The sequence below is a fragment of the Haliotis rubra genome, unplaced genomic scaffold, assembly GCF_003918875.1.
Source record: "Haliotis rubra isolate DU_JTF1 unplaced genomic scaffold, ASM391887v1 Scf95, whole genome shotgun sequence".
Taxonomy (NCBI): domain Eukaryota; kingdom Metazoa; phylum Mollusca; class Gastropoda; order Lepetellida; family Haliotidae; genus Haliotis; species Haliotis rubra.
Window position 1 is genome coordinate 1,881,963 of NW_025767690.1, and position 26,854 is coordinate 1,908,816.

General features: G+C 39.5%; 1 protein-coding gene across 1 annotated transcript; it reads left to right on the plus strand.

Annotated features, from left to right (window-relative positions):
• The first annotated feature begins 4,849 nt into the window (after nucleotides 1-4,849).
• On the plus strand, nucleotides 4,850-26,615 carry LOC124264894 (solute carrier family 28 member 3-like). Its single transcript, XM_046699673.1, is given in 13 exon segments — nucleotides 4,850-5,011; nucleotides 13,359-13,544; nucleotides 14,181-14,293; nucleotides 16,044-16,110; nucleotides 16,113-16,272; nucleotides 16,397-16,538; nucleotides 17,711-17,902; nucleotides 18,766-18,927; nucleotides 20,313-20,575; nucleotides 21,157-21,325; nucleotides 21,671-21,850; nucleotides 22,913-23,093; nucleotides 23,726-26,615. Coding segments are annotated over 12 exon segments (1,971 nt in total). The 5' UTR covers nucleotides 4,850-5,011; nucleotides 13,359-13,369; the 3' UTR covers nucleotides 23,893-26,615.
• The last annotated feature ends 239 nt before the right edge of the window (nucleotides 26,616-26,854 follow it).

Below are 26,854 nucleotides of genomic sequence, written 5' to 3' on the forward strand. Positions count from 1 at the left end.
TCAAATACGACTGGACTTCAGAACACTTGACCACACCAATAATTCAATGATGAAAACTATACCCCCTCAAATCTGTTAAGTTATTTAATAAATATACGGAGCTTCGTCTGTGTACTGGGGTATGGACTTAAGAAACCCACAAGCTAAAGTCTTTTAATAACCACTGCTAATAATTTGGATTTAATGAGATGACTGGTATACTATAGTAGTACGTAAGGTCTTGACTGTACCTTGGAAAATATATTCCTCTGAATCTCTGTCTTTGGACACAATAGTGGAGTGGACAACTTGTTCTTATTTTGTATATAATCAAGAAATTGTGATTTTAAGTGACAGCTATATTGAGACATTGTAACATTTGTGATAATATAGACATTATAGATTGCTTTTTATGATAATAAACAAGATTAATATCAAAATTAGTTCTAATATATATGTTATTTTATGGTGTTCTGTTGTGCTTCGTAAGAATATCTTGACGCGACTATTGTGTTGAATAATCCGTTTCCTCCTCTATATATGTCTAATCCTGCCACAACACAGGTGCCTGCCACCATTCAGGCGTGCCGTTAGCCTTGCTTCAAAGACGTACATAATAATAATTGCAGGGATATAATTAATTCTATCCCCATAATAAGCAAGTCTAGACAGCACATGCCATAGGCCTTTCTTCAGACACCTTCTAATCTTATTATCTACATAACCTAGAAAGTATTATTTAAACTCAAAACTTATTCACCCAAAGACATGTGCCTTTGAGTGTGTGGTGGATGGGCCATGGCTGAAGAGATAAGCTGACCCACGTCTTGTCTTACGTGCCATATATCAGTGACTAGCTGTTTATAAACTGTCTTAGCATATTAGAGTGGAGACTTGTTTATATATAGGAAATCTGTGTCACTCCAAATTCCATTCCAAATTCCATTCCACTATTCCATTCCAAATTCCATTCCAAAATCCATTCCATACTTTACACTATGCCATCGTAAAGCGTTGAAACACGACGAGATCAGGGTTCTGGCCGAAGCAAAGCTGAACACGGTAAGTGAGCGTATTTCTACGGCACTCACTGACAGTAAGATCTCAGAGGAAGAATTTCGTTCAATCCTCTCTGAACTCGACAAGTACCGTAAGATGAAACAAGAAATCCGGTCCAAGTCTCGTAAGTCTGCTATCAGCGAAGACTAGAAAAAAAGTACATAGAACAGGGGGTACGAAAAGCCCAGCAAGCCTTCATTACGAACACCAAAGAGATCATAGGCGATTCATATTAAACTGTTTCCTCGAGGTCAACACGACATAGTGTAACGTGATCAGGATCGCGGTCATAGTGACACAATAGTGTCACGTGTGTGCGTGTGGGCAGCTGGACGTAATGCAGGTCTTGCAAAGATCTACCGTAATACGTGCAACCCTGTGGAACGTTGACGATCCCAGAAACACAATCAGGACAAGTCTTGAACTCGATTCCGCGAATACAAGGGTAATTATTCTGTCATGGATCAGTTGAGTCATTTCGAAAAGTATCTCAGTTGTCGTCAGTTATTCCATAAAGAACGTGGTAGTAAATGATCTGCCATCATTACTCGAAGTGTTTTGTCATCATTCATTTTGTGAAGTATCAGTTATATGTCATTTCATGAAGTACCTCGTCATCAGTCATTTCATGAAGTACCTCGTCATCAGTCATTCCTTGAAGTACCTCGTCATCATCATTCGGTGAAGTACCTCGTCGTCAGTCATTCAGTGAAGCACCTCGTCATCAGTCATTTCATGAAGTACCTCGTCATCAGTCATTCCGTGAAGTACCCCGTCATCAGTCATTCCGTGAAGTATGTCGTCATCAGTCATTCTTTGAAGTAACTCGTCATCAGTCATTCCTTGAAGTATCTCATCAGAAGTCATTCCTTGAAGTACCTCGTACCTCGTCATCAGTCATTCAGTGAAGCATCTCGTCATCAGTCATTCCTTGAAGTACCTCGTCATCATCATTCGGTGAAGTACCTCGTCGTCAGTCATTCAGTGAAGTACCTCGTCATCAGTCATTCCGTGAAGTACCTCTTCATCAGTCATTCTGTGAAACACCTCGTCGTCAATCATTCCTTGAAGTACCTCGACATCAGTCATTCGTTGAAGTACCTCGACATAAGTCATTCCGTGAATAACCTCGTCGTCAGTCATTCCGTGAAGAACCTCGTCGTCAGTCATTCCGTGAAGGACCTCGTCGTCAATCATTCCTTGAAGTACCTCGACATAAGTCATTCCGTGAAGTACCTTATCATCAGTCGTTCAGTGAAGTACCCCGACATACGTCATTCCGTGAAGTACCTCGTCATCAGTCATTCGACCGCCTCCGTGGTGTAGTGGTTAGAGCGTCCGCCCGGAGAGCGGAAGGTCGCGGGTTCGATCCCCGGCCGCGTCATACCAAAAGACGTTAAAATATGGTACTTGTTGGTCCCTGCCTGGTGCTCGGCATTATTGGATACAACAAGGACTTGTCAGTATAGTGTGTCTGAGTTGGGTATAGATCATGCCTAACTGCAACATGATATCTCAGTATAAAAACAGCTTTTAAAGTCTGGACTAGTACAAGCAGTCCCACACACGCATGCACGTCGTCATATGAGAGAAATAAGCTAAGTGCGACGTTAAACCCCATTTCACCTCACCTCACCCATCATTCCGTGAAGTACCTCGACATCAGTCATTCTGTGAAGTATTTCTCATTATTTGAAGTGTTTTGTCATCAGTCATTCCGGGAGGTATCTCGTCATCAGTCATTCAGTGAAGTATTTGTCATCATTCTGTGAAGTACCTCGTCATCATTCTGTGAAGTATTTGTCATCAATCTGTGAAGTATTTGTCATCATTCTGTGAAGTATATGTCATATGTCATTCTGTAATGTGTATAGTTTTCATCAGTCACTAAGTGAAGTCTCTTGTCATCAGTCATTCCGAAGCATTCAGTCATTTCGTAAATGAATGAGTTTGGAAAACGCCACTTTGTAAATAGCTACACGCTTAAGGCAGCTTAATTTGGTAGGAGAAAAGCCAAACATTGCTGATGCCGCTTAGGTCGCAATCGTTTGCCACTTAAGTGAAACAGGTGATGATCGTGATACTATCAAACCTGATAAAGACAGGTATTTAGCCAATCTTTAGCAAAGGCACGCAACTTTATACACAGTGAGGGTCGGGTGCTAAGAGCATGAAATATCGAGCGTATACATATATTCTTCCTCAAACATAGCATCGACTTTATTTATGATATCCGTGACGATCCGGGTTAGAATTGGTCTTCAGTAACCCATGCCTGTCGTAAGAGGCGACTAACGGGATCGTGTGGTCAGGCTCGCTGACTTGGTTGACACATGTCATCGTATCCCAAATGGATTGATGCTTATGATGTCAATCACTGTATTGTCTGGTCTGGGTGTATCCGCTGTGAGAAATTATTTGTTGTGAAAAATTCTTATTGTTTTTATCATTTCAGAGAACTAAATTAATAAAAGATATACATGTATATCTGTTTCTACCAGAAATGCCAGCGATGAAACTGAAAATATATCTTTAAAATAAAAAGTACATATTTTGTAGCTCGTTGGTCTGTCATACAGACCTTGAAATATACCCGATACTGCCCACGCAGGTATAGAATATGTGACAAGTCTATATCACCACAGTTTCTGAAAATAAAGAGTATCTGGGCTCCGTTTTCATGATATATTGTGAACATAATTTATGAACAGTTTTGTAAAATATGTTCATTCCATAGACTAAATGTTAGACATGTTACAACCATCCTATAAACAATTCCACTGTATGCTATAAAGTTTCCCTACGTGACTACACATGAATATATACACATGCAACAGGTTTAATCTTTTCTCGACGTGTCAACTGTTATGCACATGCATACCTGTATTGGATGCGATTGTTTCAAGGCATTAATGACAAAGGCTTATTGTGACTGAATATCAACGGACTTCCAATAATCTGAGATTATTTATTGTAATCACTTATATTAAATGTCTCTGTTTCTTATTTTATGCTGTAAAGAACATTTCATTGTTTTTATTTTACAGACGTATTCTACGATTATTTTTAAAAACAACAATAAAACCATGTATTTTTTATTTTTAAATTCCATGTTTTTTATTACAGTTTTATTGACAACTTTGGTTTGATTTTTTGTAAGAGACGGGATCTCGATATTTTGTGTCAAAGGATTTATTTCTCCGATATGACAGGGACAATTTATTTTATTATAAGTACATATTTCATTTCAACACGTTCGTTAAGAATCTGTGAAAGAAACAAAAAGAAATGTGTTTTTTTCACAAACAAAAATGCAACAAATCCCCTTACCCCTCCCCATTCGTGAAGAGCGGGCGAGTCCATTGTTTCTCTCCCCTTTCGGTCACTACATGGTCACTCAACCGCTGGCCATTGTCCAGGGACATAAAAGATAGCTGTTATCAGACCCCTTATGCTTGACACAATAACAGTGTTTCTCCATGACCCGTGAAGTTTAAGCGGCACATGGCCGTGACACATTGCGTAACGAATAACTGTTAATGAACAAACTCGGAAGCGATTAAAGAAAGGAGTTAATCCAGCGTATCAAATCCGTCAGCTTATGTATATTTAACCCAGTAAATATTGTCATGGCAGAACCTTGAGATTGTTTATTTTAAATATTACAGTCATCAAAATACATAATACCCCCAAAATACTTTCTTGATTATAAAATTTCATATTTCGACAAAGTTCAAGAATTCTCTCCTCCTGGAATATTCACAACTCTACCGATAGACGTCGCTACAGACTTCGTCGTCTTGGTCCACTTGAACTGGGCATCTGTCTATAAATGTAATAAAAACACATCGCAAGCTACTGCGTTTTGCACCAGTTGAAAAGATCGCGCGTAGTTTGGCGGCAAATTCAGAACACCGGTACACACAGCAAGGAGCAGCAAGCTGTTTTGACGCATGAAATAATTCTGAGATCGGTAAGATTGCCAAGTTTTCTGTTATGTTTTTGAATGAGAAAGAGTTGACAGTAACTATTATTGAACATGTGCCCTATTAATGTTGTTTTTTTTCGAATCTAGGCTTATTTCATAATTATGATGATCTTCAGTCTCGGACTATATATATGGCACCTCATTTTTATATCTTTATCTTCTGATGTGTTCATATGGTTTCTCATGTTAAAATATTTTATCATTCGTACCATGATTTGTGTGATTTAGTTCGTACTCATCAGTTAGTGATATATATGAGGTATATATCTGATTGGCGCCATTTATGAACTGATCAATGCCCATATTAGGCATTTATCATGATAAATATAATTTATACGAAAATAGGTGTTTGCTTGAGGGCCAAAATATCACTTAATGTGTTTTTAAATTGGATCGTTTTTTAACTCAAATATTGAATTCACCCGTGACGAACACAGACTTGATTCGTTGGCTATATCATTGTGTGAATATATGGCGCCTTTTCTAACAAACCGATCTCACGTAAGGTTTGTCAAAGAGGATTCGGCAAGCACTGACCATACCTACTGTTTGATATTATCATTACGACAGCGGTCGACAGAATGGTTTTAGATCATCGTACAAATTTCAGTTTGATATATGTCCTGGTGTAAATAGAGGCACATATTGGCAATAAATTAATATATGGCACATAATGACGGATGTACTCCAGATTATATCCTATCACGGTGTTGTTTTCCTGTTAAATCCAATATGTATTTCGCAGTTTCGTTCATATACAAGTATTCTACTTAATTTCCTTGACCAATCCTTTATTCGCGGCTTGTATTCGATTACTGCACGATGCAAAAAATCTGTTGTGACGATAATTTTACAATCTCCTCTCCGCTATGTGATGACGCAATATCCTGGCTAGCAGTACGTAAACAATCCACTCCCGCCAACAACAGCTAATCGTGTTGTTCTCTTACCTTTATTATATGAATGGTTTACTTATGCATGAGAAAAACTGACCAGCATGGACCATTCTTGGTCATGCACATGGTGGTGAACACTTACACAAAAACAGCAACACGGAAACGATATTAGTTTTGGCGGTGAACAGCGCGTGGGATAAATATTGGCCAATCAGCGCGCATCTGAGGTCGCGTGCGGGCTTATTCATTCATGCACACGGTAGCCGAACAACATAGTAGTACTAGTACTACAGAGGCCGGCCCCACGTGGATTTCTCGTCTCCTGTCGGACGGGCCCTTTCAGTGAATAATCGAAGGGTAGGTGAGTAGATTTAGGTTCCTAGGTTTTAGGATAGATGTAACAAATTTATCGTACCGCACATCTTTCCCTACATTATTTTGTCTGGAATTACCAATTTCATAAGTGATTAGTCGATAGCCCACGTGTTTTGACATGATGTCCACATAACGGTAAGTAATATTTATTCCCAAGCAAAGTACCCAATGGAAATAAGGATTTTTTTTATAAATTGGTGATATTTCCAGGGTAGAAAACGGACATGTAAGATACCGTAAATTTATCTAAGGTAAACAAGTAAATACTGTGCAGAAATCGGAGCCGCATACACACGCGATGTCTGGTCCACGTGAGTGGATGGGAATAGATTCGGCAGAGCCAAATACCGATCACTTGTAAAACGCCAATCAAAACCTTTTCTTTTTCGAATATTATTACGCAGTTTAAATAAATATGAAACAATGCTCTATACATTATGCAATTGTTTCTAATACACGGAAGAAATACATAACATCCTGTTTACAGATTACATGGTGAAATTAGTCATACTGTATTTTCAATATGGTAAATATTTGCTCGGTTATTACAATTAATGGCCCCCAATTAGGATATATCGCATTATTTACTGTTGAAATTCAAGTATGTTGTTTTTCAATACTTGCAAAACAGTGATACAAAATAACTTGTACTGACGCAATTATCTGATAATTGAATATGAGTGAAATCGCTTGATTTTGATAATTTGTTGGTGTAAATTCCCCTGCAGCACTAGTATTTTACCGATGTTTTAAAGGTCACATGCAACCAAAAAATCAAACATAATTAAAACACAATTATCACTTATTCATGACATATAATATACATTGCTGGTTATAAAAAAACATATAAACAAAATTATAAGCGTACAATCGCAAATCAAAAGTGCAACATTGTGTACTTGGGTTTACTACCCAAGAAATGAAGCAGCCGGGATACCGAACCCAGTCAGAGCGGGTGGGTGTGCACTCAAGTGTAACGGCTGGTTCACTTGCAGATGCCCTCACGGCTGATTGTGTGTGTATATATAGAGATGATGGGTTTTGTAAATACATGCTCATTTTTTGTGTATAACATTTTGCAATCAACAGACATCATAACATGTCATGTGTACAAGTATCACACCTGCCTGTCTGTGTAATTACATAATGTGACAGAGACCGAACTCGGGCCATAAATCAATGCATTTTGTTTATTGTGTATAGCCTGATTGGTGTTAAGTTCAAATTGAATGTGGTCAGTGATCGCAGTTGTGTATTGGATATTGTCATTAGCAGACAGGCAGGCAGACACACAGGTGTCAATAAAACAAGACATTGAGTTTTGTCTGTGACAACATGTCTATATCACAGTTAGAAATTCTGTCAACCCTAAATAATGACATTGCTTTTAAGTATCGAACTGAGAAAGTGACTCGGTAAGAAGAACGGGTGGTGAAATAGACAAATGAAATTATATAAACAGTTTATTTACTGTCATAACATCGCGCCTGTGAGATATCAACAAAACATTAGGAAAATAGCTCACACCAAAGCCTTCACCGAGTATTCACCGAACAGCCCGCTTCCAAGTTGCGCAAACCTATTTCACTGCGCACATGCTATGAGCGCAGTCCAGCTGTTGAAACCAGTTTTCCCCTGAAAAGTCGGGGGGAAATAAGTGAATCGTTTGAACTCCGATTTCGCGTGTTTTTTTTTCATCGCGTTATTTTTCAACTTTATAAGATGAATTTGCATTTTTGATGATTTGTTTTCGTAAGTCCATACCAAAAGGTATCAGAATCTGCAAAGTTGTGTTTTACGTTGCATGTGACCTTTAATTTACCAGTAATTTGACTCACAGTGGTAATAAAATCATCTTGGTGGTAAACCATAAAGGAACAATTTTAAGTGCTACTGAAATTTTACAAAATACATTTAATCCTATGACCATTATTTCTACTGCTCCCACGTTGTCACTAGTTGCCCCACAGTACGAATGTCCTAATGAGGATTCTGGGTTAGAATATAGAATATATTCCCCGGTAATCTATGCTGGTCGTAAGCGATGTTATGGACCAGATGGTCAAAATCAGTAACTTATTTTGTAATTATTTAATATGTAAAGTGTCATTCTGCCTAGACTGCATGATAATTGTTTGCAATATCAACCATTGTATTGTCTGGTCCAGGGTAGATTATATACAGGATGTTGATATAAAGCTGGAAGGTTGCTGAGCGAGGCGCCAATCAAGAAGGGTCATGTTTGACCCTGGAATATCAATATTATTGGATTGTCTGATCCAGACTCAATTATTAGACCTCTGCAATATAGCTGGAATATTGCTAATTGTGGCGTTAAACAAACACATCAATATTACCATCTGCACTTTTAGTTATTTGTCATATTGTTTACTATACATATCAAGTAATGCCCTGTTATAATAGCCAGATTGAAAACACTGGCATGGCCTCAAAACAAAGTATACTGACTACATGGTTGAAAAAAAACTGGTATTTGGACACTTCACCCTAAAAAGCCCTAAATTTGTTTTTGCCTTTGAAAGGCCCTTATTGCAAGCAATTTGCAATCAAAAAGGCCCTACATTTTAGCACAACTTGTCAAGGTATGATTTTATAGGAACTAATACATAATGAAAATACCTTGCCATGACAGTGGTGTCAAGTAATCTCTGTCACGAAGCAAAACTTTCCCAGTGCAGCGATGTAGCTAAGAGTTATTTCCCTCGATGGTCCCACATTTGACCAACCTTGTGTGTATTCAACTACTTATGTGTCACGTGTGTTTCTATAGTTCCTTAAAATTTCTGATTGGGCCATGATAAGCCATAAATTTGAACCCTGGATGGGCATGGCATACACCCAATTTTGATCATGTTGATGGTAACTAGAATTAAAATAAACAGGAAATGGTGATCGTAGCTGTGGTTTGGACCTGAAGATTGCGTTTGATTAAGCAACAATTCAGCTTGCAACAATTTGATAATGTTTGTAATGATCTTGGTCAAATCTAGGGACCGTTCATAATTTATGGCTTGGGGGTGGGGTGGGGTGATGATGATTTTATGGAAAAGCATGTACAATGTCAATGACCACCACCCCCCAAAAAATAAAAAAAAATAAAATAAAAAATTATGTACAAAATAAGTGACCCCCTGCATGTCACATACAAAATCAATTACCCCCTCCCCTTCCCATAATTTCTAAGCATAATTTTAAACACATATTTATGTACAAGATTGCTGACAAACACACACACACACACCCCAGTGCGTGTGTACAAAATTGCTGACAACCCCCTAGCACCCCCCTTAAAATCATCATGCCCCTAGCCGTACATTATGAACGGTCCCCCAGTTTTCCATAGTAATCTTCATTTTGTCCTGCAGTTGATGAAGACTACACTAACTGTAGTTTTGTCTTAAATTTATTATTAATAATGTTTACAAATAATGTGAAATAGTGGTAAAGTTCCAATCATAGCAACTGGATCCAGATCACAATCTGACAGATCATAGCTGCAATTCGTCTGAACATGAGATTTGTGAAATTCTTTTATTTCCATTATAATTGGAAAATTGTGAATGTTGTGTATCCAGTTTCCAGAGCCATTGAAAACTCATTATTTGAGACAAACACCAGGAATATGAGAACAATGATTTTACAGTGGATTTATGGCTGGTAACATATATATGTATATAATACCCTAAAGGGCATGTAGATCATGGTGGTTTGCGGTGTGTGGTCCTTTGCATAGAGATGTGGTCCTTTGCATAGAGCCCAGGTCACAAATCAGTTGAAGTTAAGCAACACTGGTCATGGATGGTCCTTGGATGGGTGATCGTGTTTGGCAGCTCCACTCCTGAGAGTCTCTACAACTTCAGTCCTGCCCCATAACGAAGCCCATGTGATATATGTGGGTTCACCCTAGGCAAGTGAGTTTGTCCATGAATTGTTCACTCAGCAGTGAGTGGGTACCCGAGGGGATGTCATATGGCAGTTAACCTTCTAGCGCCTCACAGTCAGCTTGGGTTATCCAGGGTGATGATGTGCTAGCACCTTGAGCGTGGGCTAGAATGTGGAAACAGGTGCTTTATAAATGGCCATGTCAGGCATGTTAACCATAAGTAGCATCATGTCAATTCCCATCAGGGATTTACAGGACATGAATTCCTGCGTCCTATACGCATAAAACTTTACCATGGACGCAACAAAATTTATTTAAGTGCCCATAGAGACGCAGAAAAAGTCCAAATACGTTTTTGTAAATATTCCAACCAAGTAAAAATAAGTTATCACTGAGTCTGCTACTAGCTGGGTTATGGCATTGTTTCCATTTTAATTACTGTAACAATGTGATGATCATGATACGCAATACAATAACAGTAGCTGAATTACAACAATATTACAACATAGTATTGATAATAATATTTAATTGTCTGGGGCCCCCATTTGTAGTCCAGGACCCCTGAAAATTAAGAGTATGAGTCCCAGGGACCCTCAAATACAGGACTCAAGGTAAATCCTTGATTCCCATCTTGACCAGTAGTTCTAAATATTCAACCACACAAGGGAAAATGTTTCTCAGAATTCATTGTATTTATCTAAACAACCTTACTAGTGGTGGTCCGATTAATTGAAATAATCGAAGATTGGTCGCAGTGCCTAAACGACCAAGCAATCGATTGTGTTTTCTCAAAATCAAACACAACCAATTTTGGAACACTTGTTTGCATCAACAATATTTTATACAAGGTTGGTTTTGTCTGTGGCATTAAATTTACATTTCATAAGCACTACAAGCTCGTTCCAAGTCATGTTTGAATTTATCTTAAAGAATCCAGGAAATCTGTGTTCCTAACATACTAATCATCCTTTAATATACAATTTGCCAATGGATTTTGTGCAATTTGCAAAAGACTCAAATTATTACATGTTTTGTTTTGTGTGTGTGTGTGTGTGTGTGTGTGCATTAACAAAGATAACAGGAACATTTGATAAATGACGCAAACCAATTATTTTCGATGATTGATCGGTTGTAAACAACATGAAATTTTAAACAATTCCCAACACTAAACCTTACTTTAAAATATATTCATGGAAACGATTAAGGGAACACCTGAAAGAACAAGGGTTCCTTTTTCTTTTTCAAGAATTTCACCACAGTGCAATACATAGCTTGTGAAGAAACCTGAAAAGAATAAAGGCACCACAAAAGTTTTAAAAACCCCAAGGCCCTTACCTTTTGAAAGTGCATTAACACTTCTTACCTCTACTTCAGATTTTATCCTAAACATTTATAAAGTTTATATTAATATTTTGTTTCAAATAGCCAGGTTATACAAGCTGTAAATGCTCTAGTCATGTTCAGATTACAAATGACACCTGTCACAGCTGTGACAACCCCATTCAGTCTCCCACTGACTCTGGCCGGGCAGCTGGTATGTGTAGGTTACAAAATACCAGATGTTTACCCCATAGTCTTCTATAATAACATATATTTTTAAACTAAGCCCCCAACAGCTACATGTACATGTGTGCGACAGTCCATATTAATATAGACACCAAAATGAGAAGATTAACCAGCGGCCTTTCCACGTACAGGAAGTTAACACACCAGCCCCAGTTCCGCACAAAATGTCCCCTGCTTGAAAATATCTATGGTCACATACAGCATTAGTCAGAATGTTAAAAAAGACAGATCTAAATATTAAAAACATGAAAGAAAACCAAGTTCTATGGATAGTCAACTTCTTTATTGCAATTAGTGCGACATTTGATAACAGTGTTAGTACCTACACCGAAACGTCACACTCATTGCAACAAAGAAGTTGACTATCCATATAACTTGGTTTTCCTTCATCTATACAACTTCTAAAATGCCTCTCAAAGAAGTTATTAAAACATGTTTAGTTTAATTTCTGGTTTATTTACATTTAGAAAACATGAAAACTTCACACAAAATATCTTTCTTATTTGGAACCAGTTTTCTTCTGGTTTACACATTGATTTAATATTGATGATAGATATGTTACCATAGTAACCAACTAGCGATGCCATGACAAATTCTACGCATTAACCATTTGACGCAATGTATTGAACTGAAGGTTAAAATATTTTTCTAACATCATGATTATAGTTGACACCAAATACTCAAGCCCTCTGATCACTACACATGCTCAATAAGCCTACCACCCGTGAAGGTCCAGGTTAGAAAATTGATCTTCCGTAACCCATGCTTGTCGTAAGAGGCGACTAATGGGATCGGGTGGTCAGACTCGCTGACAATTGCGCATATCAATGCTCATGCTGTTGATCACTGGATTGTTTGGTCCAGACTTAATTATTTACAGACCGCCGCAGGGGTGGAGATAACTTTAAAATTCGTGTGTACTCCGGTACAGTGGCACATGTAAAATCCCTTGCCCTGATAATTTTTCCACTATACTGGCCAATTTTCTTGTTGATTTTCACATAAACAACATAATTAACATTAGAAAGTCAACTGGACACCGGTACAGAGTGATATACAAATTTACTTGCCCGACAGAAAAAACACTGGACTGGGACGTCAGGCAATGGGTATTTTCTCTCTCTCTCTCTCCCCCCTTTGAACTCAGTTTTTGGCATGACAAGCAAACCCTTTAACCATTAGGCTACCCCAAGGCCCCTTAATGTGTAAAAACAAGGATATCCACTTAAGTTCATAACAATTCATATCAAAGCTATTTACAACTTTAGAAAAAGCAAGGAAATTCACTATTGTTGCTTCATGCATTTAAAGTTGATCACTGGATTGTCTGGTCCAGACTCGATTATTTACAGACCGCCACCATATGGCTGGAATATTGCTGAGTGCGGCGTAAAACTCACTCACTCACTCACTCACTCACTCACTCACTCATGCATTTAAATCAATAAGCGATCGACAAAAGTCGATTTACAATATTATTTCCAAAAAAGACTTTGAAAAAGAGAAAAAAAATTTAAAAATTTGCTGAGGATATTTTGCTGCCCAGCATGCCCTGTTCTGAAACTCAGCAACCACACATTTAATGTTTCAGGCAAAATCAAGATGGCCCTGAATCAATTGGAAACCAGTGAATCGATGAAACCACTGATGAACACACACAATGATTCTGCTCTCACCTTCATGGTGGATTGCGACCCAATCTACAAGGAAACAACGCTGACGTCAACGCCCAGGAAGGGCTCCGAACATGTCAAGATACCCATTGATGATGCACAGAGTAAGTTCCATATCGAATCCTGGGGTTCATAGCATGCTAGTGAAATCAAAATATGGGGAAGGTTTGAAACATGAATCAAATGGCTGACAAAGTCAACCATTGTTAAAAGTCATCAAGTGAGTGAGTAGGTTTAGTTTGACGCCACTTTTAGCAATATGCCAGCAATATTATGGCAGGTGACAACAAACATGGGCTTCACACATTGTATCCATGAGGGGAATCGAACCCAGGCCTCCGATGGGACAAGCATACACTTAAACTGCTAGGCTAACCCACCACCCCTGAAAAAGTGAGAAAAACATATGTATACATATGGAGTGTTTACTTTCAACTGGCTGGACACACAGGGTTAGAATAAGTTTTAAGGATAATATGAGTCAACTTCACATATACGAATTACTTGGTGACTTCAGTGTTCACGAATGGTGTTTCAAAGTAACAGGACATTGGGTCCTGAAAGTTTCACACTGTTAACACAATTCATCATATCCCATTTACATAGATCTATGCTCATGTCAGTAACTGGATCGTCTGGTCCAGACTTGATTATTTGCCAATCGCCAGAGTATTGCTGAATATTAATCAGCCAACAAACCATGACAGATAATAGTTTGATTTTTCCCTTGTATTGTGTAGGTACGTCGTCAGCCAGTGTGGACTCCGGGTCTAGCAGCTTCATCGCCAACTTCACACTCCTACACTCCAAGATGGAGGACTTCTTCAAGGAAAAACAGAAGCTGTTCTTTAATGTGAGTTCCTCATGTCGATTGACCAAACTTTAATCCATCCTCCTCGGAATTAAAATATTTTTCATTTATGAATATTTGATTCAGGTGATTGTGCCTGATGAACTGACTCCTTAAAGGAGTTCAGTTTGAATCACCAAATACTGGGGGGAATCATAGCAACAGTAACCAGTTAAGAGTGATCATGCCTAAGTGAACACTAACAACTTGTGTCATCATATTCCTGTTGAAGTCAGTATATTTGAGCCATTGAACAGAGTTACAGAACTACTGTAGGTAATTCTCAATGTCTACTGAGTATCATTATACAGAGAAACCTGCCAACACTGGCACCTGTCTAATCCGACACACTGTCAAAACTGTCATAAAATTTTGGTCCTGCCATTTTACAACGATATTAATTATTATGATCATTAGAACATTGTCTAATCCGGCACCTATCTATTCCATATTCCGGCACGATTTTCCGGTTCCAACAAGTAATTTTAACTGTAATTTACACTGCCAAAACCGGCATGGGTATGAGCAGTCCAATCAAGGTCCCCTAATCCAATACACTTCTCTCGGCACACTTCATTAAAAGATTCATGAGTGTAAATGGCAGCCATGTTAGAAAATTATTGTCACTGTCTAATCCGGCACCCTGGCTAAACCGGCATTATATTTCGGTCCTGTGGAGTGCCGGTGTACACAGGTTTCACTGTACATATGTAGTAACAGTGTTTAATGATGCTATTATTAGCATAGTGTAGTGTATCAACATGGTTAGAATTGCCATGTTAACAAAATTTAGTGAAACAACCCTAATATAAGTAAATGATCAAATGGCATTTTGCGTAATAGATACCCCTCTCAAGTGCCCCCAAGCCTACTTGTGTAACAGACTGTTGGTTATCTCCTAAGCAGAACCTGAAGCTTAGGCATCAGGCCATATTTCCATGTGTATATTAGAGTATTTTACACGAACATATGCATAATAAGGGTACATAATTGCCATGTAACTATTATCCAACCTGTTTTAGTTTCACCATGTTTGTTTTTCATATACAGTCAAATCCCGATGAGTCGAATCGCTGGGGACCAAGTAATAAATTCGACTTATCGATGTATTCGAGACATAGGTATGTCTATGAGGGTAGAAAAAAATATGATCCAGTCCTAATTCCTCCGCCTAAGCATTTGTTTATCTAATGATTTCCATATCACTAATAGGGGCACCTTATCAGTTCCAGTCTGATTAGCACAGACAGTGATGTCCGTAAAATCCCTTATCTGCCTTTTGAACTCACCCGTCAATGGCGGAAAGGTGTGAGCTTGCTGGTTTGTTAATTGGATCAGTTTGCTACACCAATCAACTTCTCATTGATTGACTTCGGCTTATATTGCTGTTGATTGAATCTCATGGGACCAAATTTCCTTCTCGAGTTCCCGTGTGTATTTATGAGACGAATTCGTGTAACCGGTATTCAAATGATGACAACTATAACAGGGAATGGTCGGACCGACAGGTACTTCGAGTTATGCATAATATTCGAGACACCGGCATTCGACTCATCGGGATTTGACTGTATTCTCAATTTCTGAAAAGAGATTGATGTGATGGTTTGTGGTTTTAACAATTTTTCACAAGTTTTGTAAATCATCAAGGCACCAGGGGAGTTATTATGGTGATTGTGGTTTATATGGAAAATAATTTGCCAATGATTTGCTCCTTGAGTTTTTCTTTTACTAACTGAGTAGTCCCTCCTTACAGGGCCTCCTTAGTGTGCTTGCAGCAGCCTACGTGGCCTACTTTATGTACGCACTGTACCTACACGCCACGGGCAGTGTGAGAAGAGCGCCGTCCCCCTCATCATCGTAACCATCACAGCACTCGTCTTCATCGTGTTTAGATACATCAACAACATGTTTGGTGATGACATAAGGAATGTCACCAAAGTCATTCAATCTGCCATTAAAAGCAAATGGTACATTCTAAAATGGTGAGTTGTTTTACGGTTGATATATCTATTCTGTTATGAAAGTCAAATACAATGTAGTAATTTTCATGGCTTATTTTTACAAAAGCTGGAAAGGTTGTTTATGTTATGCTGTTGACTGTTTCAGGGTTGCCCTGTTCTTGGTGTATGGGGGCATGTTAGCATTGATCATATACACAGTGTGGGCGGTCCCTGGCAACCTGGTCTCCCTCGCCGGCATCATCACCTTCATCATCATTCTCTTCCTCTTGTCCTCAAATCCCACTCAGGTAACATCACCTACTTCCTCTTGTCCTCCAGCCCCACACAGGTAACATCAACCTCTTCCTCTTGTCCTCCACACACAGGTAACATCAACCTCTTCCTCTTGTCCTCCACACCCACACAGGTAACATCAACCTCTTCCTCTTGTCCTCCAGCCCCACACAGGTAACATCAACCTCCTCTTGTCCTCCAGCCCCACACAGGTAACATCAACCTCTTCCTCTTGTCCTCCAGCCCCACACAGGTAACATCAACCTCTTCCTCTTGTCCTCCAGACCCACACAGGTAACATCAACCTCTTCCTCTTGTCCTCCAGCCCCACACAGGTAACATCAACCTCTTCCTCTTGTCCTCCACACCCACACAGGTAACATCAACCTCTTCCTCTTGTCCTCCAGCCCCACACAGGTAACATCACCTCTTCCTCTTGGTCCCAACAGGTAACATCAACCTCTTCCTCTTGTCCTCCAGCCCCACACTGGGTAACATCAACCTCTTCCTCTTGTCCTCCAGCCCCACAGGTAACATCAACATCAACCTCTTCCTCTTGTCCCATCCACACAGGTAACATCAACCTCTTCCTCTTGTCCTCCAGCCCCACACAGGTAACATCAACCTCTTCCTCTTGTCCTCCAGACCCACACAGGTAACATCAACCTCTTCCTCTTGTCCTCCACACCCACACAGGTAACATCAACCTCTTCCTCTTGTCCTCCACACACACTGGTAACATCAACCTCTTCCTCTTGTCCTCCAGCCCCACAGGTAACATCAACCTCTTCCTCTTGGTAACATCAACCTCTTCCTCTTGTCCTCCAGCCTCCACACAGGTAACATCAACCTCTTCCTCTTGTCCTCCAGACCCACACAGGTAACATCAACCTCTTCCTCTTGTCCTCTAGCCCCACACTGGTAACATCCCTGTCCCCTTGTCCTCCAGACCCACACAGGTAACATCAACCTCTTCCTCTTGTCCTCCAGACCCACACTGGTAACATCAACCTCTTCCTCTTGTCCTCTAGCCCCACACTGGTAACATCCCTGTCCCCTTGTCCTCCAGCCCCACACAGGTAACATGAACCTCTCCCTCTTGTCTGATATGTATCCCCGCGATATTACATACAATTAGCTATAGTCAAGTATGTTATCCTTACCTGTTAGTGGTTGTTGTTTTCAGGTGCGGTGGCGGCCTGTGCTTGGCGGATTCACGCTGCAGTTTTATTTCGCCATGGTTATCCTCAAGTGGGATATTGGCTACAATGCCTTCCGATTTCTGGGACAGGAGATTCAGAAGTTCCTGGCCTTCACTGATTTTGGTTCCAAGTTTGTGTTCGGAGATAAATACATGGACCATTTCTTTGCTATGAAGGTAAGGTCACCAGCATACTATCACTTGAGGTGGTCACGTTTTTTAAACTATTGTTATTTTTTCTGTGTGTTTCAAGCTTAAATTACTAAGTTATGTTTCTTTGTTAATTTCCAATTTATTATTAATATGTAATACTTATCGTAAGAAGTGACTAACAGGATCAGTTAGTCAGGCTCGTCATCATATCACACTTGTATCAATTTTCACAATGTACAGATTCTAGTACTTCTGTTGGGTTGAGTCCCATCCGGGATTCGAACCCTCAGATTCAGGCACCTATTTGCCACACACAGTCAGCTGCCTAACCCACCCAGCCACCACTGAGTATTCATAACTTTTAGTGTCAATCACAGGATTGTCTGGTCAACACTAGTTTATTAACAGACAGCTGCCACATAGCTGAAATACTGCTGAGTCAAACAAACAGATTAGACACCAGACTAAAAGGTCTTGGATCTAAGCTTCACATTAATACAAATTTTTCACCCTCATGTTGTGTTTCTAAGGCCCCCCCCAAAAAATATGTCCATTTCCGGACCCGACTGAACCTATCCTAACCCCACCGACCCTAAATCATTTTTTAACCAAGTCAATGATATTGCAGTCCCTTGGGTATTCAGGATCAGAATGAGAATGTATATGATGGTTGTAAGGGATGCCAAATAGATGCTGTTTTCAGGGCTAGTATCTTGGCTGCTGGCATGTCTTTATATCTCTGCTGTATTTATCTGTCTGCCTGGTCCAAAAATTATTCACCGGCCCTGTCATTTACTGGGAATATTGATGAGTGTGACATTTAGCAAATTAAAAAATCACCTCATACATTGAACAATTATGCTTAATTCTTGTTGTTATGGTTACAGGTGCTTCCTGTGATCGTGTTCTTCAGCTGCTTCATCTCCATCCTGTACTATCTTGGCATCATGCAGTTCATCATTGGCAACATCGCATTCGTCATGAGGAGCTTGCTGGGTACAACGGCTGCAGAGAGCCTGTGTGCTGCTGGCAACATCTTTGTTGGCCAAGTAAGCAGATTATCTCCCTGTAGTCGCAGGGGTGGAAATAACCCATTGCCTGACGCCCGAGTCCAGTGTTTTTTTCTGTCGGGCAAGCTAATTTGTATATCACACTGTACCGTGTCCAGTTGACTTTCCAATATTAATTATGTTGTTTATTTAAAAAATCAACAAGAAAACGGACGGTATAGTGGAAAAATTATCAGGGAAAGTGATTTTATATGTGCCACTGTACCGGAGTACACTAGCAATTTTAAAGTTATTTCCACCCCTGAGTCGTCTTGGTGTTAGGGGGGTGAATTAGTAGCCTAGTGGTTGAAGTGTTCGCTCGTCACTCAGAAGACCAGGGTTCGATTCCCCACATGGGTACAATGCGTGAAGCCCATTTCTGGCGTCCCCCGCCGTGATATTGCTGGAATATTTCTAAAAACGGCGTAAAACTAAACTAACTCACTCATGCTTGCTGGTGTTAATACTTAGGATATCATGTTTTTCTGCTATTGATGATATGCAGTATTTTCAAGCAGATTTTCTTTACCTGTGTCTGTGGAAAGTTTTTTCCAAGTGTGTGTGTAATGATCGTGTGCAATACTGCAGAAATACTCTGTGAAGATCTGGGCCTCCTTTCACAAAGCACTAAGGTGATCGTAAGTCACTAAGGCCTAAAAAAAAAAAGCTTGTGGTTCTGATTTCCCGACCAACCCCAAATATTCCCGCTGAGCCTAACTATTTTACTCACCACATAATAAATTAAATTTATTTTCTGACACATGAGTAATGTAAAAATATTTTGCAAAAAAACAACAGCCCTACCTACCTACCCTAGTTCTGAAATGTAGGAAATCGGAACCACAACATTTATTTTTGGGGCCTAAGGTAAACTTAGTGCAATGTTAAAGAATGGGAGTTAAGGTTAACCTTAGTAAAGGTTGCTTCATGAAAGGAGCCCCTGGGTTGTAAATGGTCTTCAGCAACCTAATGGAAATGGGTGGTCACATACAGAGACCTAGATCAATGCTCATGACGTCCAGCACAAGTTTTGCAGGTCGTAAATGATTGATTACAGACTACCTTCATGATAATCATAATCATAATTATGCAAAAAATTGCCAAGTCTGGTAATAAACAATAATTAAATAGCATTAAAAACAATGGACCTACTTTAGTGATGTTTTTTGTAAACCATTAATTGTTCTTCAATGTAATATGGGGTCAGTGGGATAGCCTAGTGGTTAAAGTGTTAGGTTGTCATGCCGACGACCAGGGTTCGCTTCCCCACATGGGTACTATGTGTGAAGCCCATTTCTGGTGTTACCTGCCATGATATTGATGGAATATTGCTAAAAGTGGCATAAAATCATACTCACTCACTCAATGTAATATGTCTGTTCTAGACGGAGGCTCCTATCTTGATCAGACCGTATTTGAGCCTGATGACCAGGTCCGAGCTGCATGCAGTCATGGTTGGAGGTTTTGCTACAATTGCTGGGGGAGTACTGGCTGCCTATGTGTCGTTCGGTGTTCCGGCAGAGCACCTGTTATGTGCCAGTGTAATGAACGCCCCTTGTGCCCTGGCTGTGTCCAAACTGCTTTACCCAGAGACAGAAACAAGCAAATTGGAGGACATCGATGAAGTGGAGGAAGAAGAAGATGAAAAGTGAGTGATGCAGAGAATGATTAGTTGGGCAAAAGAGAAAAAATGTACCATGCCATGATAAAGCCTTGAACAGTTGACTACCATGCCACATAAAGCCTTGAACTGTTGACTACCATACAACATGATAAAGCCTTGAACTGTTGACTACCATGCCACATAAAGCCTTGAACAGTTGACTACCATGCCACATAAAGCCTTGAACTGTTGAACAGTTGACTACCATACCACATAAAGCCTTGAACAGTTGACTACCATACCACATAAAGCCTTGAACAGTTGACTACCATACCACCACATAAAGCCTTGAACAGTTGACTACCATGCCACATATAAGCCTTGAACTGTTGACTGCCATGCCACTGCCTTGAACTGTTGAACAGCCTTGAACTGTTGAACAGTTGACTACCATACCACCACATAAAGCCTTGAACAGTTGACTACCATGCCTCATATAGCCTTGAACAGTTGACTACCATGCCACGATAGAGCTTTGAATAATTAGCTATCACACCATTGTAAGACTTAAAACCTGTTCAAAGCAGCATTAAACCCCTCCACTCACACTTCCACTTTGTCTCCAGCAAACCTCGCAACTTCCTTGAGGCTGCCGCTGCGGGAGCTTCCGCCTCCATCTGCCTCGTCGCCAACATCGCTGCCAACCTCATTGCCTTCCTGGCCCTGCTGGCCTTCGTCAACGCAGTCCTGTCCTGGTTTGGGGGCTTTGTCTGCTTCCCTCAGCTCTCATTTGAGGTGAAGGATTATTTCAAGTTTTTCACTGCGGAGATATTGAAGGGCCACAGGCCTGTAGTATATGTACAGACATTGTTGAATTGTAAACCAACACATGCAGATGGAATATCATACTGTCCATGGCCCCGTTCTTCAAAGCGATCAAAGTGCTACGATAGCCGCAAGTCTGTGTTAAAGTATGGGAGCTACGATCATTGTAGCACTACAATCACAATGAGGAACAGCCCTGTTAGCAAGCATGAGCTTCCTCATTTAACCCCATAATTGTTCTAAAATCCTCTTTAAAGTCAAAGAAGGAAGTTCCATCGTTTACCATTTTCTCAAAACATTTCATTTCTGTTTCAGAAAATCTGCTCATATGTGTTTATGCCTGTGACATTCCTAATGGGCGTTGAGTGGAAAGACGCTGGTGTGGTTGGCGAACTAGTTGGTATCAAGACTTTCCTCAACGAGTTTGTGGCATATAAGGAGCTGGCAAAGTTCATCTCCAACCGTGAAGATTGTAAAGATGGAACAACAATCTCTGTAAGTGTTTTCAACTCAGGTGTTCGGACAAACTAGCAACACAATAGACCGTCTTATAATATGTGGAGTTTTCCGCAAACGTGAAATTTGACAGAAATTTTTATTGACACAGTAAGGTCAGATTTTTATGGTACTGGCGTAAATTCATTAAATAAAATGGGAACTACCCAAAATAGTAAATTTGTTTTTTTGCTGCTAGAACATCTAAACAATATTGTAGCTAACATAGCTATATGAGATGAATCTGCCCTGGTGTGTTTACAATAAGAACACTTTGAGTTCATAACTTGTTTTACAGACATAAGAAGCACTATCAATCTTTGACTTTTTCTTGACAGGTATATTGTAGGTTCATAAAATGATGAGAGGGGTTTTCAAACCCTATCAGCATTCAAAATTAATGTCAGTCCTTAGGCCCAAAGCCGACTGGAAACCAGCTTATTCATCCCCAATAATATTACTTCCATATTAAGGGCCTACACATTCTGATCAGGACCCAAAACGTTTATGGTTCTGGGTCCTTAGGGCCTGCGTCTTTTCAGGGTTAAGGGCAAACACTGATCCCTACTAACAAATACATCATCATTATGGACTCGAGTGTAACTGACATGTGACCTCTTACTCCACCCCAGCCAGCAAAATAGCTGTTCAGGGTTCCAGATAATTTTTCAACATCGGGAGTAACGCCTTATTTTTTCAATATAAGAGTACTGGAAAACATGTAGAGTACTGAATGGAATTTAATGGAGTATCAGTAATCTTGTGTTTCGTTTCATATATGCACCACAACATTGCTACTCTTGTGTAAATAGGTCAATAAACAATAAAACAATACTTTTTTCCGATAAATACGACTGAAAATGATTCTAAGACTGTACACCATTGCAGTAGTGCGTGTCTGCTACGTTTTCCAAAATATTTCCTACGGTATTGTGCATATGTTTTATCTGTACATACGCCAATATGACCCTCATCTGGAGCCCTGGATGTTGAAACAATCCTGTCGCGTAGAAATGTGTAACTTATCCCTTAGTCAATAGCATATGTTTCATTTGTTACCAGCGGCGATCTGAGATCATTGCAACATACGCACTCTGCGGTTTCTCCAACCTGAGCTCCATAGGAATCCAGCTGGGTGGTCTTGGACCAATGGCGCCAAAACGTGTGAAAGATTTGGCCGAGATAGTTATCCGGGCACTGTTTGGAGGAATCGTAGCATGTCTCATGACAGCCTCCATTGCAGGTAGGTACAGGAAGGGTGCTTGACAGAACTGCAGGGGTGTTGAAACTGTCAGTGTTCACAGTAGAATTATTTCCAGTACATTTAGTTATGTAAAATTATGATAGGATATAGCTTAAGATGAATCTTTAACACATTCACAGACAAAGTTAATTGTTCCATCACAATTGAGGTGACATCCAGGTAATCCACTACTTAGTTGGGACAAGTGGCTAATGCAAAATAACTTGATTTAACAAGAAGGCAAGTCCCTTTAGGACCGTGAAGATTTTGGTTAGCTTTTGATCACTGGATTGTCTGGTCCTGACTCGATTATTTACAGACCACTGTCAAATAGCTTGAATATTGCGGAGGGCAACATTAAACAATCCCTTCTTCTCCACGCCCTCCCAAAAAGTAACCAGCAACTCATGACTTCTTTTCATGTATAGGGCGGTGGGGTAGTAGTTAAAGCGTTCGCTCGTCACGCCGAAGACCTGGGTTCGATTCCCCTCATGGGTACAATGTGTGAAGCCCATTTATGGTGTCCCCCACCATGATATTGCTGGGATATTGCTAAAAGCAGTGTAAAACCATACTCACTCACTCCCATATCAATTGGCATGATGTGTACCGATATGATTTTCTCTGGCCAGGTCTACTCATGGAGGACCACTCTGCACCATCTTCCTACGCCTGCCTCAACGGAACAGCAATCAATGCAACAGCATTCAACGAAACCTCATTTCCTGTCTTATACAACTCATCGGATCCCATCTTCAATAGCACTCTACCCTCTGTTCATAACATGACGCTATCCTAGTGCTGTTTGGCAACCAATAGATAGCATCTGTGACTGTCTAATTGTTACCTTTTGGGGGAGTTATGCCCAAAATGTGAGAAGTGTGTGTGTGTTTGAAGTGGATGAGGTGTTGATAAGAACCACAAAGCATTAAATGTTTTTAAAAATGTGGCCTTTTGCTAAAAGGAACTTACTCTACGTTTTCAAGAAGACGAGCCCTCAGTTTTGTCAGGAATGCACTGCGTTATAATTAGTCTTCAGCAAACCAAGGTTGTCATTAGAAATGACTAAAGGGATCTGGTTGTCAGGCTCGCTGACTTGGTTGATAGATGTTTTGATTCCCAAATGCGTAGACCAATGCTCATGATATCGATCACTGGATTGACTGGTCCAGACTCAATTATTTACAGACTGTTGTCATATAGCTGGAATATTGCTGAATGTGGCATACAAACATAACTAATGTATTAATTACATTAAAATTAACTATAATAAAATGTTCTTTTTGAAATAGAAGACCATTGTATTTGATGCTCAAATTCAAACTACAAACTTGGATGTTTTCTTCTGTCCATAGTTATGGATATGTTAATATATTATATGTTCATGAATATATTTCCTTTTTTTATTTCCTCATTTCTGTAATATAAAGGGAGTGAATTTCCATTGTCAAATGATATCAGCAAACATGGTTGAAATTGTAGTGCTACATGTTTCTAATAGTCTGATAATAATACAGTTTCTATATGGTCCAGAATATTTTTTATCAAAATCCTAACCAAGAACCCATGAAGAGCCAGGTTAAAAATGGTCTTCAGCAACCCATGCTTGTCGTAAGAGGCAACTAATGGGATCGGGTGGTCAGGCTCGCTGACTTGGTTGACACATGTCATTGGTTCCCAGTTGCGTAGATCGATGCGCATGCTATTAATCACAGGTTTGTCATGTCCAGACTCGATTATTTACAGACTGCCGCCACATAGCTGGGATATTGCCGAGTGTGGCGTTAAAACAACAAACCAATCAATCATTAATATAATGTGCAGTAGAATTACCATGTGTCACAGCTAGAACAAATACACAAAAAACAATAATTGTCTCTGGCACTTCATGTGTATTTTCTTGTTAAGATTAGAATAACACCAACACTGATTGGGTTTCCATTGTGGTACTATTTCATGAACACACAGCTGTCAGATTTGCTGAGTCAGCAATAGCTGCATGACACAGCTGGTTCACGGTTTGGCAGTTGCTATGGTTATCATGTGATCATATTACAAGATTCTGTATGTTATGCAATAGCTTATTGTAATATTTTGAACAAACTGACACTATGACACATATATTAAAAGGGGAGTATTGTGTACTTAGTACACCAGTATAACCCGTAATGTACGCTTTTGCACAGATGTCAAAAGTCGATCTCGCAGAGGTATTTCATAATAGAATTCCGGCAATGCAGTTTAGTGAAACATGTTTTAAAAACATCAGTTCAGACTAATGAGCTTGATTATTAACCCAAATGCCAAAAGTCGATCTTTGCAGAAGCATTGCATAATATTTATCAAATTCTTGTAATGTAATTTAATGAAATATATGTTACAAATCGTCAATTGTAATTATCTTGATGATTGAGTCCGCTGCAGGCATTTTTACAGTTATAGTGCTCAAAAGAACTAAGGAAAACCATGTTGCATTTATTGAAGTCATGGCATGGAATTCAGTCAATCAATGATCGCTTGTTTAAGTTTGTGATAGGAATTCAATAGATTTTGAGTTTATCACACCCTCAGGCATGCTAATAATAGGGGTAATAGAGATATATTTTGTAAATGTACTTTTTTTTATACCAGGGTAAGTTTCATGCATTTTAATTGCATTGCTTTGTGATGTCATCTCTGCTCCATGTTGCATTTAAAATATTTTTATTGTTCAGTTTTAATAGTGTTGAAATTCTAGTCAGCAAGTTGTGTCAGCCTTTTATGCAGACAGTCAAGTGAGATATGAAAGTTTATTCTGATATAAATAGCACTGGCAAGACAACTAATGGTGGCTAGTAGATGTGAAATAACATGTATCTTGATACACAGGTCCTGATGCGTTACATATCGCGATACACATAGTCACATCAAAGTGCTAAGAAAACGTTTTGGTCAGACTCGCTGACTTGGTTGACACGTCATCGGTTCCTAATTACGCAGATCGATGCTCATGTTGTTGATCACTGGATTGTCTGGTCCAGATTCGATTATTTACAGACCGCCGCCATATAGATGGAATATTGCTGTTTAAAACTAAACTCGCTCACTTCCTCAAGAAAACGTTAAGACTGTAAATATTACAGAGCTGGTGCTAGAGTTAGCTGAAGGTGCATGTTTGTAATGCATAATTTTACTGGAAGACAGTAAGAAGTGTTCATTTTGCAGTATATGACTGACAAAAATGGGGTTGATGGGTTCATTAACCAGTAGTAAATTTAGCAAGTGTATCATCGTGTATCGATACACAAGAAAACTCTGCGATTATATTATTTGCGAAGGAGCACAATCTCATTGCAGTGTCTCAGACTGACCAGTATGAGAGGATGTCTATAGTCTTAATGGGACCATGAACTGAAATCATTCTAGATTTCATTCCTCAGAGATAAGCTGCGTATCCGCGTAAAATACGGATAGAAAATTCCCATTTAAGCATTGAAAAATAATTGTTGCGTACCAATTACGCATTTAAAATGTTAGATATGCCAAAAGTTTAAGAGAAATGCGTACGGAATATATTTATGAATATCGCTTGCGTAATGAAAATGACATCGATTGCTATCAAGTTGTACTGTTAGTATAGGGCAAATGTTGTACGGTCAGTATAGGATGAGTGATATCCATTATATTTAAGTTGGTTTTGATTAGGTATGACATAAGGCAGAACATACCTGCTTAGTAAACTTACTCAATGACATAATACTTAGGTGAGTAAAATGACTGAA